The 18,573-nt window shown below is 37.4% G+C and overlaps 2 protein-coding genes across 10 annotated transcripts in view; one reads left to right on the forward strand and one right to left on the reverse strand.

The window, feature by feature from the left end:
* LOC126874133 (uncharacterized) overlaps window positions 1-18,573 on the reverse strand; it is a 65,753-nt gene that overhangs the window by 14,577 nt on the left and 32,603 nt on the right. For all 9 annotated transcript variants that reach the window (XM_050635836.1, XM_050635837.1, XM_050635833.1 and 6 more), the window contains one exon: window positions 49-380. The gene's annotated coding sequence lies outside the window, so the exon portion shown is untranslated. The remainder of the gene's footprint in view (window positions 1-48; window positions 381-18,573) is intronic.
* LOC126873895 (TWiK family of potassium channels protein 18-like) lies at window positions 3,713-16,077 on the forward strand. Its single transcript, XM_050635228.1, has 7 exons — window positions 3,713-4,021; window positions 4,481-4,751; window positions 13,621-13,777; window positions 14,014-14,092; window positions 14,271-14,437; window positions 15,150-15,334; window positions 15,980-16,077. Exons 1-7 carry the CDS (start codon window positions 3,713-3,715, stop codon window positions 16,075-16,077), a joined length of 1,266 nt encoding a protein of 421 aa, XP_050491185.1.

An 18,573-nucleotide genomic window follows, 5' to 3' on the forward strand; every position in this document is an offset into this window, starting at 1 on the left:
CGAAGTCTCAGCAGGTGTTGTAATACCAACGAACGGTAGCATACTTACAAGACACAAGTACGCAAGAAATCGACGCCGGTGATAAATTTCAAAGGCGTGACGGAGACGTTCCGCGCGGTCGCATCTATAGGGTGTCCAGGAAGTTGCCAGTCGGGCAGGTCCAGCCCCGTTGAATTCGGTTATTTTTAGCGAAACGCTATTTTCAGTTCGACGTCTACGAAGCGAGTAACAAGGAATCAGTGCACGAGAGAGCCTCGTGGTGGTTTGGCTCGACTCGTTTTCACGCAATTATCCATGTGGATCGTGAAACACACGCCATTAGACCCTTCCGGGAAATCGAATGCCATCGAGTGTCACGAAACATTTTAATAAAATAAATTCTGAAATAAATTATTTAGATAAAATAATGTCAAGTAAATTATGACGTTGAATGGTTCGATATATGAAAGTTATTACATTAGTGGATTTTAAGTTACACAGTTCTTACGGCGAATAAAATTGGAGTTCGTGGATTTTGTTAACGCTTTGTGATTAGCGAATTTGTAATTGAAAATTTGTGCAAAGAAATAGATGTTTGTTTCCAGAAGAATTGACAATAGATCGTAGAACGTTGTACCTTTTGGAGATTCGTAGTTTTCTTGGAAAAGATATATTTAAATTATACGTAAAATTACACTTTAATTTTGTTTAAATTATAGAGATTCGATTTATCTTTAAGAAGAAAGCGAAGTAAAAGTGAAATAAAGAAAATTATCTTTTTTTTCTTTGGAAGAATTATTATGTTTTTCGATGAATGATTAAAGATTGATAATAACTTTGATGTAAACAGAAAGCGTGGATTTCAAGAAGAGCCGTGATTCAATTGTTCTTGACAATTATCAAAATCGGAAACATCGTGGAACATGTAAGAAGATTCACAAGGAAGAGGAATTGACGTGTCTTCTGGGAGAAAAATGATTTACAAAAAGAAACGTGCAAGTCCAAGAAGAATGGATTCACGCAGCACGTGTCAACACGTGGCGAGTCGTCTCGACAGTGTGTCTGACTCAAAGGCACAGGCTAGTCTATATTTAAAACGCCACGAGGGTATCTAAGTCACTCTGAAAATCCTAAAAACCCCAAGAAAGCGAGGAAGAAAGAAGAAGCAAGAAAGCTAAAAGGTGACGCAAAGATAAAATGCAATACGTAATTCGAATAACGCTCGAATAGCTTCGATCCATAATTTTGCTTGCAAAAGGATTTCCAAAAATCCTTCGAATCTCCAAAGAATCAGTACGACAAAGCTGATCCATTAACGCAAGAAGTAAGATGAAAAGGCCGATAACCTGGACGACTAATTTCAAGTGATCGAAAGCGAACGAAACGAAATTTTCAAAATCAAAAAAGACAGACGACGACCATCGAAATCTCTAAAATTCGGCAGAAGCCAAATAAAGCAAAGAACAGGCATAGGTGCGAATCAGAGAAAAACGATAGGAAGGGAATGGAAGTGCAAACCAAAGGGGAACAACTTGGATTAATAAGAGTGATCGAAAAATTCAAGATCGGACGATAAGATAAACGGGATTTTCGCTTCTCGAGAAATTGATCGTTCCTTCGGCGAAACGTATACTACGACCTGACAATAGATTTCGTTAAACTCGTTTTCGATTCTTGGCGGGTCGTGGACGAAGTCGATAGCAGGAGAGAGGTTGTGCATTCGAACGATATAATCCAGGAAAAGGCAGAAGGGACAGGACGACTGGCGATACTGACGTTTCCTATTAAACGGGACCGTGTAATTTTGCTATTGCGCCGGGTCAGCGATCGCGTATAATCGGCGCTCCCCTTTTTAGCATTCTACCGTGTTCCTTCTATTAATTTATCTGGAACGGATCGCGGAGGCCAGAGGTAAGGCAGACTTTTATCCGGAAACGGCCGGTCGGGGGATCGTCATGCGGGCGAACCAAGAGGAATTGAACCTTCTAACCTAAACGGGTACGTTGACGAATAGGGCGTTCGCTTTCGAATGCCTAAAAGCAATGCATGTGTACTATCCTTCGAGAGTATACGAATACACTCGCATATTCGTGATAAGATACATCTCAGTTGCCAAAGCAGGAAGTTAAGATAAATTAAGATGATAATAAATAAAAGGATAAAAAGAACAAGGAGATGACAAAGAATATCAAGTATTATATGTAAAAATTAACAGAGTGAATAAATTGCCAGTATGACTCCGAAGCGATTGCCTGTTCTTGGCAATTTACGATATAACGTACCTGTAAAATAATACAACGTGTACGATATATTGTTATATAACACAATATATGTATTTAAAATGTATTCAGATAATATCTTGCCTATTCTTGATCAGACAATCGAGGTTGTTAAAATAGGAAGCAATAAGCATGAACAATAAATAACGTTGCATGTAAAAATGATCATATAACGTTGAAAGAAATAGGGAAAACGATAGGAAACATTAGATATGTAATATTCAACGGACAGGTAGATTACGAAAATGATTTTGAAACAATGTCTGTTCTCGACAGTGCATATCATTCGGTACGATATAATAAACTATCGTTCAGAATCTAAAAGACGTTTGATACCGAAACCGACAAGATCATAATCATAAACTTCTTCTTCTAACTCGAACCAAACTTAAGAGCATAATTAACAAATTGTATAATACGTAGAGAAAAAGAGGAAGACTCTTAAACCTCGTTCCATAGAGTCGTATAGCCAACTAAAAGCCGGAAGAAGGCCAAAACTTGGAGCATACGTTTACTCCGCTCGTGTTACGGAGAAATGAAAAGGGTGGCCCCGAGCTCACGGTCGACACGGTATATGCCTGACTTCTTTTTTTATTTTACGACTGCCACCGAAATACTTTCGTAATGGTGCACGCTGGGCTAGCGTCGCGACGCGGCGTCGGATATTTCACGCATGTTAGATCTTCGTCGCGTCCAACCGCGACAAACGACCTCCGTCATTACGCAGGAAACTTCGAAATTACGTCTCTTCCCTCGCGTTTGTTACATCTACGATCGGTTCGTTAACCTGACAAACTGACCTCTTAATAATCTCGAAATGGCTACCTTTTACCTTCAACTTTCTTTATTAGATAATCTTATAAGGATTGTCGACCCTTGAAGAAATTTTCTAGTAGACGTTCGAAGAAGAGAGATAGCTTGCTTTCTCAAAGACCCTTGTACATAAAAGTTCGATGCTTTATAACGTTTAATTCTCCGTAATAAACTATTCCTGGATGAAATCGCCGTAACAAACTACCAATATCTCTATGACTTGAGCAAAGATATAAAGAAAAACAAAGAAAATCTAATAAACCCTAGTAAAATTTCCGTTGCAAATTTCAACAATTTTTCTACAGATATAAACCGCGATAAGTACAGGCAATATTGGCAGCGACCAATACATCCAACGCTTGAACCATATCTCCCTCAGAAATGCAACATTAATAAAGAAAGAAAAGAAAGTCCTTCGTAAAAACCTTCTAAATTGAAATAAGATCCGTCTTTGAAATCTCACCAATTTCTCTACAGGTACAAAACGTCATAAACAATAATACACCACCATGTACGTGGAATGCTCGTAGCGGACCGCTCTCGAACGGTTCGATAGAGTCAAAGTCAGAAGCGAGTAGAACGAGCGTAAAGTGTGAAAGAAAAGGCAACGATATCTCGAGTGGTCGGATGCCGGATGAAAGATGGAAGGGGATCGAGCATCGTATTCGACGTCCAACAGAAACTGGCAGCGTGGAAATTATCGGGTACGCGGCGGAAGGCGAAGAAAACGAAGACGGAAGCCGTGGGGCGAGAGGATCGCGGACTGGACCAGGGCTCTGATAGCCTTCCTCTTCAGCAACGTCGGTATAGTGTGCCTGGTGGTCGGATATACCATAGCCGGGGCCTTCCTCTTCACCCACATCGAGGGTAGAAACAACCTGGACATCGTCGGGAACGTGATCAGGTTGAGGAACGTGACAGCTGCCACCCTCTGGGAGCTTACGTCCAAGGTAGCCACTTTTTCTTTTATACTATTTCCGTTTCATGGTTTCGAAAGAAAATTTTACTTCAGTTGGTTTTAGTAGGTGCGAGAATTATGGTTGACAATTTTTCTTCAATCAGTGATTTATGGATTTAAAGAAAAAGGTTTGCGGAAAGGAGTAAAAGCTTCCAATATCTTTGTAAACGTCCGTACAATATTATAGCGCGTTATAATATCTCATAAATTCTTATTAACAATCTTTCTGGACTTGTCGGTAACCTTCGATTTGAGGATTTTCAACTTTTTCATTAACGTCTTTGAAACGTTTTTACGGCAATTAAATCTGGTTCATAGATTTGTGGCATAAAATGGAAGTATTTGGGTACTACGTATATAGGTAAATTTATCGTTATTAAACAAGTACAATTTCCTTGTTGCGTAGTTTAATGTAAAAAGTACGTTTTAAAAATTGGATTAAATTGAATAGACGCGTCCTGAAAATCGAATAAAAAATATGCATTTTAAAGAGAGACTTAGAACCAACGAAATTCTTATCCTCTTTATTTGCTTGGTTGGTCACGCGCAGGAGAACGTGTTTTCCGAGAGGATCTGGAAAGCGAAAGTGAAGGCGATCCTCGAGAACTATCAAAAGAAAATGGTAATGGCCATAAAGAATGGCTACGATGGCGGGGAGGAAAACAAAAGGTGGAGCTTCGCTGGAGCATTTCTCTATTCTCTTACGGTGATCACTACTATCGGTGAGTTTACCTTCTTATTACACCTATCTATAAGACATCTTATTAAGACATTTTTGTCTCGTTGCACCTCCCATTCTTATTCAGTTTTCTACAATTTAGTTGTAAGAAAGAATTGGATTCAAAGCAAATAAAAAGGAATCTTAATTTCTTTCTTCCATTAAAGAACAGAACCATCGGGCTATAAATATCCTATTTTTATCTTCATATCCTATAACCACTCCATTTTTTGCAATTTGGTTGGAAGAAAGAAGTACAAAGAATGTAGAGAAAGAGGTAAGAAGAAAAAAGCAGATAAAATCTATCGAATGGTGAAACTTCTCTTTCTCCACCGTTTTTTTGTTCAACTTGGTTGAAAGAAAGGAGTGGATCCAGAAATATTAAAAAAAAAAGTAATAGAATTTTCATTACATACGTAAAAGTTTCATTTCCATTTGTTTTTTCTTTTTTTTGTTATATGATTGAAAGAAAAAAAGAGATTAAAAAGATAGCTTTATTTTCATAACGTAGACGTTTGATTTTGATTCGGTTCTTTGGACGAAATGGATTTAAAAACGTTACGGAAAATAAGAAAATTACTGTAAGATGAATCTAAAAAAAAAAAAAAAAAAAAAAAGAAAAAAACAATACTAAATATAAATATAATATCTAAAAATCGGAAACCTTCGCTGCTACGCTGCCCCAACGCTTCTACTCTCTAGCAATGTGGATTACCATCCATTTCTGCAATTCCATTTACATGCTCATAACCACACCATAAATTACAAACACTTCTAAAAAAAAAAAAAAAAAAAAAAGAGAGAGAGAAATTACTCCGAGTGGGTTCAATTTACCCGCCTGCATAATCATCGTCCTTAACGTTACAAGAAAATTGTACCAACTACTCGAGAGAAGAAAACACCGGGAGAAAAAAAATCGAAAAAACAAAGGGGTGAAATAGACGGCAGAAAGTAGAAACATACACGAGAGAAACACGACAGTTTTTGCCGGGACAAAGTTTAATGTTTCGCGTCGGACGAGCCTCGACCTGGCTAACCAGCTTGCAAAAAGAATGGTTAATGCCGAAAAGAGGAACACACGGACGCGAGTGACCTTTAACGTTTGAAATGTAGCCGCCGACTCGAGGAACGAATGTTTTCAAAGTTCCAACGAAGGAAATTGCGATCCAGTTTACCTGTGACCCGCTGGATAAATCTGTTTGCTAGGTTTGGTCCGGCAGGGATCAAACAAAATTGGATTAAGATCTGTGTATGTAAGAGCGTAAAGGGAGATGCGTTTTATTTTATTTCTCTTTTTTTCTTTTTTTTTTATAAGCTAGAGGATATTTACGCGTGTTCTCATTAGCGTGAAAGATAGAGCCTCGGATCTCGCCCTTAAAATATGAAATTTAAATAAATTATAGCGTTCTGTGAGGCTAACGGCTTATTTTAAGCTAAGGGCGTGAGGATATTACGTTTTATATAAAATACTGTAACGCGGAAGAAGGAAAAGTTAGTTTTGTGAATGCTGAACGAATATAATTTCTTTCTCATTAATTCCTCGTTTCAAGATCATATAGTAAGATAGGTAGGTCGATTAAAAGTCGATCGAAAATTTCCTAGACATACTTTGACTCTTTTAAAAAATTATAACGCGGAGATTAGAAACATATAAAGGGCAAGAACAATTTAAAATTAAAAATATTTTCATAAGAATATGAAATTGCACAAATGTCCGTATAAACTACTTATAGCTTATCGCTGTTTGCCCTTTTTTTTATTGATTATTACAATTACGGTTTTCCTCCTGTAGTTGGTGAGTTACGTTAAAGTTTACTGATTTCTGATTTCAACGGGACACAGAGAATCAGAGGATTAATTAATCAGGAACGATACACAGTGTCGATCGGAAGATCGATTAAGATCAACGTCCCAGGGAGTAGCTTCGTTAATCTCAGGAGGTCGACCGATCGGTGACTCAGCTCGGCCGTTAATTAATTTCCGGCCTAACGAAGTCTCTCGTGTATGATTCGCAGCTTGTCGGCTGTCTTCTATGTATACCAAAATCGCTTCCCAGTAACGGCCGCGCCGATTTCTCGACATCCAGGAAATACGAAACTGTCCAACCAGTGTAATTAAGTTCTTCCACTTTTTCCTTTTTCGCGGTTGCTTTAGATATTTTCTATCTCTTGGAATACACACTTGGCTCCAAGAAGTATCGATTTAAAGGAAATCCGTTGATGGTTTATCGATAAGAAAAGATGAAATGATGCGTCTTGATTAAGTTACTTTTGAAGTTTTAATTCTGATGGGAAAAGTAGGAGTTTCGGGAGAAAAATAGCTTGTGTCTTTCGATAAAGCCTTTTTTCAACTTTGTTCGTTAAAAAATATTCAAGAGATCTCAAGAATATTCGAGAAACTAACAAAACCATCCAAATTCGTCAAATAAATTATTCATAGAGAACAGATATCTATCGCAATATTGGATACGAATCTTTTTATTCGTTCTAAGATTCTATAATCTCTCTTTATCTTAAATTTCTAATTATTATTAAATTTTTTCTCATTTTTTAATTCTCTAAAGATTTTCTCGTTTTTTGTAACGATAAAAAATGTTTCCATTCCGATGTGAATTGATCGAGAAAGAAATAACAGATGATATATCGCCTTAATAACACTTAATGCACTAAGAAAACGATAGAAAAAAGGGGTTCTAGTAGTTTGTCAAGAAAACGTGGTGATACAGTATCGGTTTAGATTGTTTGTCGAGCGAAGTACACTCAAGACAGGAGTACCAAAACGGGAATACGAAAACGCGTTAGCCGGAGGTATTAATTATACGAAAAAGCAGCGGGATTCGGCACCGATTGTCAGACGACTTAAAGGATGAAGTCGATAACGAGGCAGACTGGTTTACACGAGGGACTTCGGCTGAGTTTACCTGCAAGTTTGTTCCTCGTTACAGAAATTGCACGTCGTTCGATCATTTGGGTACACACAAACCCCGTTAAACCCCGTTAAAGTTTCGTCGGACTATTATCTTAACTGAAACTCGCTTGGTCGAAAGAGAGAGGCCCGCTAGTCGTAGTTAAAAATATTCCAAGATCACAGATCATTTACCTTCAACGTCTTCAACGCGTATAAACCAATGGTTTTACGGATGGTCCAAAAGTACAGAAATAATTTTTCTTTTTTATTTTTTTTTTTTTTTTAGAGAGAAGTTATTGTTAAATATAGAATCTAAGAATATTGGTTCTTAGATTATTTTTTGAAGGAGAAGATTTGTTACCGGCTTTTTTGGTTTCTTTATAAAAGATATTTATTCCTATAGAGAGCTTTTTATAAACTTAACGCGTGAAAGTTTGTTCCTTTAGATTTTATTTTTACAACGAAATAAATGCCTCCTTTAGATAAAAAAATTTCGTTTTTCTCGCTCGCGAAATCGAGTAGAGTTTCGAAGAAGATTTTTTGTCATTCGTAAGATTAAAATCTGTATGTTAAAGAAATACTCTAATAGCCAAATCCGACGAGCTAAACATAGCCGACGCGATGTGACGGAAATCGAGCGTAGCACGACCTTCGCTCGATGATCTTCGGAGGACGCTTCGAATATGAGTCAATTAATTTCCGATTCAGCGTCGTTGACCGCGTTTTCGAAGGACGTGTTTAGCCCAAGCCAACGACAGTCTGTTCCACGCGATAAAACCGAAAATCCACGATTAAAAACTTTCCAACGATTTTAAATCCGAATAATTTCGCTGTTCGATGTACACTGTCGCTTAAAAGTATGCGAACGATTGTTTATTTTTGACAAAATGTAATTTGGTTAGAAAGTTATAAGCAGAAAAACCCAGGATGATTTTAATCTTTATCAGAGCTATCCGCACGATATTATGACGCGATAAAGCTTGGTTTTACAGATTAGCGTACAGTAAACGAATTCACAACTATCCTCGAAGCAGTTCTTGTCAAGTAACAGATAAGATAAAAGAAGATTCACGATAAATTCCGAGAAGAATCGCGTACGAAAGCAGGCCAGATTCACGAAAGTTTGTTTCCATAGGGAGATCAAAATACGAAAAAACTACGATATCGATATAACGAACGCGACCATTCGACGCGCAAATCATTCACCAACGGAAAAATCCCCTGAAAAAGGAATAGTTAATCGATCGTTGAAACATTTATGCGAACCTCGCGAAATACCTGCTGGTATACCGAACATGCTGCACAATATCTTGCAATTACTCTAAATATTGCCAGACTCTAAATGTTGCAGACTCGACGAATCCGATCGCGATCGTCCAGTTTTCGTAATAGCGGAAAAGAAATCGTTCCATTCATCGGCATATGTAACGTATTATTACAAGCACTGCACTTACCTCTTGCATAAATACGGACATATAGCACTCACTCTGTCGTCTTGTTAATTGGCCAGCGTCCCTTCCCCCACTTCTCGAATTTTCCTGATCTAAGTAAGTCTAATTCGCCGCAGGAAGGTAAAAGGCAAAGCCTTATCTTTTAAATCACTTCGTATATTTTTGATACACCATTAAAAGAATTCCAACGCTTTGCCGAGGTTCCTCCAGAGGCAACGCAAAACAAAGTATATAAATGCTCTTTAGGAGAACGCGGTTTATTGGAAACGTCATTAGAGCCGAAAGATATATATTACATATTCATGAAGTTTAATGAAATTAGTAGCAGTGTACTTTAGGAAAGTTCATCGATGCTTATTACCTGGCTAGTTATCTTTGTTCTCGGCTCTATGCATAAGGGGCAATGCTTGGCTTGCAGTCAATGAACAAAACAGGACTTAGTAGCGAGGAAAATTGGAGGAGCGAAGGGGAGGGAGTGACGGTGGTTGATTAATAAGGCAATGGAGAGCGAGTGCCGCATCCCTGAGTGTGTGTAGGGGATAAGTGCGGCGACTGTACATAATATATCGCTAATGCCGATGAATGGAACGATTTCCTTTTCGCTATTACGAAAACTGGACTATCACGATCGTATTGGTCGAGTCTCGAACACGTGTGACAATATTTTAGCCGTAACGCTAATAAGTCTCAAGGTTCGACTGGATTATGATTCACGCTTATTATATGTACTTCGAATGGCTACTCGAAAAATCAGATGACGTAAATAATAGTACGTTCCAAGCTAAATTTAACGTCGACTATGATACTTCTTTTTTAGGCAAAAACAAAAGAAGGCCACTGGCGTTGGTAGATCGAGGGAATTAACGAGGGGAACTTTTATCGCGTTACAGGCGATACAGGTATAGGTGAGCGCGCGCGTGCACGCGACCTTTCAATTAATTCCCGGGGGCCTCTCGTCCCTTCCTCGCCCATGTCCCATCACCCTCTTCTGGGTTCGAGACGAGACCCAGCTATCCACTTTATCTCAACCGTGATTACAGGCTAGCAGCATCAGCCTAAAAGGGTAGGCTAGTCGACAGGCAGATCGATTCGCGAGCCGACCGTAGCCCGGCTAACGATAACCGCTTTCGGAACGTGTGAAAATTTTCGAGGACACGCCAATTTAATCGCTACTACAGTGGTGGACTTGCGTTGTACAGGGGATCCGGGGATCAGATAGTCGATCGATGGTAGTACCTTATATCTTGTTCGATTCGCAGGAATGTTCAGGCCAGTGGCTCTTAATCCAGCGTATGAGCAAAAACTTTCAGGCATACGCTGATTGCTTACCAAAATGTTTATAATTTTATAAAATATGTTCAATATTTATGCCACTTTTCTCTTTATCGATATATGAACAACGGTGGGAATAAAACCACGTATAAGATGTATAAAGCATAAAACCGCTGATCTATGAGATTCATAAAAATATGAATTACTATAAAAATCTATAACCTACTCATAATACCGATATATATATATATATATATATATATATATATATATATATATATATATATACTTGTAATTCATTGATAACGGCACATCGATTAAACGCAAATGGAATACGAATTAGCGTTTCGTGGTAAAATGATCAGAGTCGTCAAAGGGAGCACTCGGAAGTTCCGTGGACCGATACGAAACGCATAAATCATCGAGGATCCGCGTAATCAGCGTCGCGTGGCGCTCATTGACGGATCGAGGACATTAGTGACAGTGTAACATGACGCAAAGGAATTATTGGTGATTAACCGAAAGTACTGGGAACCGATGTGTCTTGGTAGGCCAACGGGACGTGCTCGTTACACTAGAACCGGATAATTTCACCGTGGGTCAACCAATCAATTATCAAGATTAATCGCAGCACGCCCGATAATTTGCGACAACGCTTTATTTGACCAGCGAATTTATTAATAATTCAACGTAGTCGATAGTAGTCCCTCTTGTATTTCTGACTCTTCCCGTTACGATAGAACCTTGACTATCCGAATTTAATCACGTTATATCAGATCGTCAAGCAATTTTTCAAACAATCAATTATACGTACAATCGTATAGTAATTACATCGATGCGTAAGTATAAGTAATTTTGTAACAAAGTGCAAAGTTTTTAGTTTTCGAGTCAGATACACAGAATTCGCTCGTCGATAGATCGTCTTTAGCGTTTATTTAATAAAATGTTGTAGGGTTTCCTTTTACTACGATTATTATTGATATACAATTTTGTCGAATGTATTATAATATCGTATAATAATACATAGTTTTATTACAAATTGTACTACTTCTCAAACCTAACTTAGAAACATAATCTTGCCAAAAATAACTTGGACCAAATTATAAACTCACTGCCATGTTTTCATAAAACGCTTGAATGTCGCGAAGAAAAATTCTCAAGAGGTTGGTGCTTAATAGAAAATTCAATAAACGGGAAGAAAACCGTCGATATCAGCGCATACAAAGACATAAGGTCCCTCGAAATCGCTTTACCACTGGAATTTAATCACCCAGCACCGTTCTCCAGGCCGGATACCGGAAACCCAAAGCCTCTGACGGCTCGCGCAGCGCTAAACAAATCATCGTGCCGTGAATCGCCGATAAATTATAATAAAGCGGCTTGGAACGTAAATACTCCGAGGCTGGTTTCCGGCTGTATTGGCCTCTCCGTGCTCTCCCGGTGTTTTCGAGATATCGATGTTTTCCGTTTTCACGCATACGCGTTCTCGCTACATACACAAAGTGGATCAAGTATCTATTCTATACAACGTGGGTCTAAATTCGTAGTAGCAGCGAAACTAGGAAGATTGTATGGCTCGAAACAAGACGAAAATCAAGAATAACAAAATTATGTCGAAGGTTTCATTTTTGTGAAAATGGGATTTGGAAACCTGCCAAGTATGCGTGTACATGGCTAATTCCCGATTGGGTAAGAGCGGTTCTTGGAAAATTAAAAATTCCATAACTAACAACTTTGAAAATTTGAAAATCGTTGAAACAAACAGCTCGGAAATATCGAGATTTCGAAGTTTAACGAACAAAAGATTTGAAAGGTTATAAATTTCATAGTTCAGACATTTGAAAACGTGAAAATTTTTGAATTCGAAGATTCGGGAACTTGGGGATGTAGAAACGTAACAAACGAGAGATTCGACAAACTAGAAATTCGTAAATTTAGAAGTTTTTCGATTCGGAGGTTCGGATATTTGGAAATTTAGAAATCTAACGAACAAAAGACTGGGAAAATTGGAAATTTGATAATTTAGAGAATTTGTAGTTTGAAAATTTAGAAATTTGGAAATGTAGAAATTTGAAAAATTAAAAAATTGATCGGTTTGTAGATTTAGAATACGAGAATTTTCCGAAGTTTGCAGAAGTAGACTTCGGACGCCAGAAAGCAATGTAAAAAGGGTAAACAACTTTAACGTCCACGATTCTCGGATATTCACGGCTCTTTTCGCCTTTCGTAATCCTTCGAATACGATCCATAATTTGATGGAACGAGATTCCCAGAAGGGTTGCTCGTAAAATCTCGGCTGGAAAATGATCGTGGGCGATATCGTCGGAAACTTTTGACTTCCCTTCAGCGATCTTTACGACGCTCGACAGGTGTCGAAGGGTCGACGGTAACTTATAGTCGATTAAGTAATTAATATCGTACTCTCGCGAGAACACGCTCGATCAGGCATTCCTTTCTTTTTATAGTCAACGCGCGTTCAACTTTACACTTGGTGACTGACGACCGTTGATTCTGAGAGGGGATTTTAATTAAAATACTCGCGGTTGATGCTGTTACAAAATGTTACCGAACTGTAGATAAGATCAGGTATTTTGTTTTTTTTTTTTTTTTTTTATTTGGATTTTCTAAATCGAATCTGCTTAAAGATTATAGACAGGTGCAGCAACTCGCGAAAGTATTGGAACATTTACCACGGAAAAGGATATAGTAGAACTCCATTTATCAGAACTTGTCGGAGAACAAACAGTTTATATACAATTGGAGTTCGTATAATAGGAGCTCATCAATTATCTCTACCATTTACCATTTTTCGCTCATATAATAGGAACTCAGGTTCAGATAAATGAATTCAACCAGCAAAAGTTCATTTAATCGGGCACTAACTAAAATTTTGTTCGGACAAACGGAGTTTATAATAAATAGAATTCTACTGTAAATATATCGCGCCTCTTATTACAATATCATGAATGATTCGACAGATTATAGAGATCCATAATTGAACGCAAAATCGTTATGCAATTGTGAAGATGATGAATCAAGTTCAGAGCGTAATTACGTTATTATACCATATTTGTTATAACAGTCGTTATTATAATCTGATGTTTTTAACATAACTAAGAAAAAGAGAAAGACACAGTCGATACATTTTCTTCACGAACAAGTGAAAATTTTCGTGTTCGTGGCTTTTTTCAATGAAACGAAAGGAAGGATACGGAAGAAGCGGCGACTTTTCTTGTTTCACAGGTTACGGAAACATTTGTCCAAAGACGAAATGGGGCAAAGTGGTGACCATAGTGTACGCCATAATAGGCCTGCCACTTTTCTTGCTATATCTAAGCAACATCGGTGACATTCTTGCGAAAAGCTTCAAATGGACGTACGCTCGTTGCTGTCTGTGCAAGTAAGTATTCTCCTTTTCTTCTTATTTCGTTTTATTTCATCCATTTCTACTTTTATTGGATCGTTAGCGGAAACCTTAAAATTCGATTTGTGAAACCATCGTTGTTACATCGATCTACTTAATTGTTCAAGGATTAAAGAAATTTGCTTTTTCTTTTCTTTTAGATCCAGAGAATTCTGGTACTTTTGCTTCTTTTTCCTTCGATACGGATTTTTTCTTACTTTTTTTCTTTAAAGATGTCGCAGAAGGCCATTAGAAACGATGCCAAGAGGAAATACTCGTGATGACGCGGATGTAAGGAGAAATCATTGGCAAGTAAGTTTCGTGTTAAAATTTCGTTAACGCGTACTCGTAAATCGATATGTAAGTTTCCTTTGTATTAGGAAAGTAATATTCGCGAAAAATTCTGTACTCGCGCAAAATTCTCGGACAAATAATTATAAAATCAGGAAACGGTAGAATTTTACGATAATATAGAGGCATTTGTCGATAGATGGTCGACATAGATGGAAGAGAAATTGATTCGTTCAGCGTGGACAAGAATATTTCCTTGGAAAAACACGATACGAAAGAGGAAAATGACGATGACAGTAATAGCAGTAGCTATGATCCTCAACAAGTCACTGTACCTTTGACGCTATGTGTCGCCATAATGGTCGGGTGAGTCGATAATATTTAATTAACCCGTATTTACAAGTACTTTTGACTAAGTAAATGATCGAAACATATAAATATTGATAAATATTGAAACATGTAATAAATAAAGTTCTGTATCGAGAGTTGATATCCGCTACATGTAAATTAGAAAAAGCTAAAATATAATGATAAACACTAAATGTTTATATCAAATTAGATTAACTTAAGGAACCTAAGTTATAAACTAGCTATATAAATATAAATATAAATAAGCTATAAACCTTAAATATCGTGGTGACCGAATATAAATCATACTCTGCAGCACACCATTAAGTGAAATTATTATTTTGGATATTGATGAAGTTTCTTGAAGAACAATATCTCTCCTTGGTTGAAAGAAATATAGATCTTAATATTCTTGGCAAAGAAAATTTCCTTTTCTGATAAAATACGATCTAAAAAAATTATGAATCTCTCCAATAAAAAAACGCACCAGCAAAGTATATCATACGTAATTAACCCTCTGATATATTACGATTATTAGCGTCAATTTTATAAAAATATCAAAATACAAACCGACTATAATCATAATGTCACGAAATTAATCACAGACACGAATTAACGAATTCTCAAATTATCTTATTCGTCGATTTAAAACGGAAAATTTGTTATTCGTTGATCTATCGAAGGAAAATCGCGATTACGAACGATCGTGTCATTTGGAGGGACTTTTCAGGTACATTTGGGCCGGAGCCATCTTGTTTTCCGAATGGGAAGACTGGAACATGTTGGACGGTTCTTATTTCTGCTTCGTCTCCCTGTCGACCATAGGTTTCGGCGACATCGTGCCGGGTGACAAAATCTACGCGGCCCAGGGCCTCGATTTATCCTTCATCTTCTGCTCCATGTACCTAATGCTCGGTGAGTGCAGACCGACCTCACAATTTTATCGGTTTCGACGTTTAATGCTTCCAATTCCCTACGGACATTCACTTTTTCCATCCTCGTCCACTTTTGTCTTCTTTCTCTTCTCCTTTCTATCTTTAGATAAATAAAAATCACGTACATTCGTTGAGTTTTCCAGTTACCAATTCGTAATTTGTCTTGCGAATGGATTACAAAAATTTTATTCTACATTTCCCATCTATCTGTTTTTCGTCTTTCTCGGTTTGCAGCAATCTTTAACGTATACGGATATCGCGTTTTTAATTTTTGTATAACGTTTCAGAATTTTCATACACTTAACTTGCATATCATTTAAAATATTTAAATTATATTCCAGCAAAGGAATTCTCGATATTCGCAATATCAAATGAAATATAAATAAATAAAATATCAAATATCAAATAAAAATAAAACGTGAAATTGTAAATACAATTTTATATCGTTTTTTTAAGAAATAAAATGTATGTATAGTACAGCGGATATCATATTTTTTATCTTTCGAAAATTAAAACGATCTCCCCTTTCAAATATTTAACATTTACATTTACAAGACTTCAAAATACATGAAATTCAATTTTAACCAAAATATTTTCCATTTTTTTGATTTGTTTTTTCATAAAGGTCCACCACTTTTCCTAGATACCATCTACGACAAGGGCAACCTCCCGTATAGATCTTTGAGTCCACTGGACGAGTGTTTCGTCTCGTGTCCTGTTTGAATTGATATTTGCGAAAGGGTCGAACCGTGTCACCGTGACGAAATTCTAACGGCAGTTAATGTGTGTCGCGATTTAATAGTTCTATTCAGGCCGGTTTCCAAGCACACGGACTTGACGACACGACAACGAACGTTTCGCTTAACAACGTTCTCGTTGATCCGATTCATTGAACGAATAATGTAATACAAGCTCGGAGGAACTGCGCGCTCCATTTTATCCTATAAATAAACGCATTTACGAACGATCGATTTCGATCCACGTATTGATCCCGACAGAGACGTCTGCTTCTACCGTGATTTATCACTACGTCATTCAATCGTGTTTGAAATTTGAGAACAGATTGCTATTGTTCCCCTTGTTTTATCTGTTTCTGTGATCGGCACATCGCAGAAATCAGTTTCTCGCTTATTTTTATGAAACGAATTATATTACTTTATTTCTATACCTTTTTTTTTTAGCAAAGTGCAAGGTGGATGTTGATGCAGATGCTGCTTTCAACGTTTTTTTTTCTTTTTTTCAAATATCGAATATATATTCCATATCTTGTTGTATTCACAAATATGTACAAGATGTACAGTCTCGAAGCAGCCATTTTTCCAATAATCGCACGAAATGGATCGGCCTCGACTCGGCTACAAACTGCGATAAAGGAATTTTTCAAGAATTTACTTTCTCGATAAACTAGGTCTAAGGATTGTACACGCTGTATAGGCGCATGTATATTTTCTTCGCTTCGAACGATCGAGATTCAAAAACGTCGTACGCGTAGATTCGAATGTCCGTCATCCGCCAAGCGAAGATCAAATATTTTTTTCGAGCTTTTTTTCTTACGATCGTTTCATCTTTGTTAACGAAACGCTTCGTTTACGGGTTCAGCTTTTATTAGAATATTCATTAATTGAAAGCTATCATCAGAGTAGAAACCAACGAATCTCTTTAAATCCTAAAAGCTTCGTGGAAAAAAGCCGCGGAACGAATGAAAAATAAAATCGTCCACTCCATCGATCAGAAAACTATCGATGCACGGCACACCAACACATATTTGAGCAAGTTTTCGCTGGACGAACATCGAAACCGTCGCCGTAATTGTTTCTTTGGCAACGTGACAATTGGATCGCCGCGGATTTCCGCTGGAAACACGATGTCGCGTGGCCAGACTTGGTCGTTTTCAAAGAGATCGACAGCTTTAATTTGGCCAACGGTACGAAATATTCACTTCAAACAGTATCCATTCACTGGTTAAATTTCCACAGGGGGCATATACCGATAATATCACGTATACATAGAATATTTCGTAAAAATGTTTATCGAAAAGTTCGTATTATTGTACGAATTCCGATAGTGGTATATTTTCGATTCTTTAGTTTTGTCGATTCCTGAAGTTGAAACTTGAAATCCAGAGTTTAATACGAATTTGCCCGTCTTTGTCTTTATCCAATTTTTCAAAAATTCACGAGAATTTCATATATTTTGTCCTGACAGCCGCCAAGAGGTTGAAGCACTCTAAACCATATGCTTTTTAATTTTAATCTTCGCAAAATATTATATTATATTTACGCACATTTTTCTAACCATGTTATCTGAATCGTTCACGCTGTTAAAAACGCTTTTATCCACGAGATTTATCTTGTTCCAATCGCTCTAAGAAATTTAGCGAAACGTAGGTCTTATCGATGGTCACCGTGGGCGGTCAACGTCTCGATGATAAATAAAAATCTTCCGTCGTTTAAAATTCGTCGATTGTTCGATGCTGGCACGACCGTAGGTGCACACTTACGTGGTGTCGTGGTTAATGAATCGAGGGCCAAAGTGTCGCGAAGCGTGTCAAGGGTCAGGAGGATCGATTGCTTTTTAGCCGCCCGCCACTTTGTACGTGGCCAGACAAAAGTTTGACAACTAGCCCGAATTCTTCTTTCTATTTTAGCTTTTTTGAGGTTTACCCCGTGTCGTATCACAGGTAGTAGAGAAATTCGATTTTTCGATTGGCGTTTATGCGGCAATGGGAACGAGTCTCTTTGAAGCGGAGCTTTTTTCGAGTAGCGAATCGAATCCACGGCCATTTTATAGCCGTTCCTGTCTGAGCGTTGGTTTACACCGAGTGGACGTCGATCGAGCATGGATATTATTATATTATGGTACTATAAAAAAAAAAGAAAAAAAATAGAAAATTGTGCTATCATACAAGAATCGTTCAAGAAACAAAGGAAATATAATTCTTCGTATCAAGCAGAACAAATCTTTTCGTTTATTCTCTTTTCCTTTGGAACGATGCTAGACATTGTCGTATTATAATGTTCTAAAGATTAGAAAATTACACTACAAGTACTCTTCGAGAAAACAAAGAAAGTCTCGAGTCTTTTCGTTATTATAGCACGCGGATATTATTATAGCACAATAGTTTGGCAAATAGAAAATTGCGTTATAAAAATCCTCGAAGAAACAAAGAAAGTATGATTCTTTGATCTCGACGCGTCAAGTCCATTAATTTCGAAAGAA

Source organism: Bombus huntii, chromosome 15, assembly GCF_024542735.1.
Source record: "Bombus huntii isolate Logan2020A chromosome 15, iyBomHunt1.1, whole genome shotgun sequence".
In the NCBI taxonomy this organism is placed as follows: Eukaryota; Metazoa; Arthropoda; class Insecta; order Hymenoptera; family Apidae; genus Bombus; species Bombus huntii.

Coding starts and splice junctions, on each gene's coding strand:
- LOC126873895 (XM_050635228.1), top strand. CDS start 3,713: ATGGAAGGGGATCGAGCATCGTATTCGACGTCCAACAGAAACTGGCAG. Junction 4,752..13,620: donor TACGGTGATCACTACTATCG/GTGAGTTTACCT, acceptor CTTGTTTCACAG/GTTACGGAAACATTTGTCCA. Junction 15,335..15,979: donor CTCCATGTACCTAATGCTCG/GTGAGTGCAGAC, acceptor TTTTTCATAAAG/GTCCACCACTTTTCCTAGAT.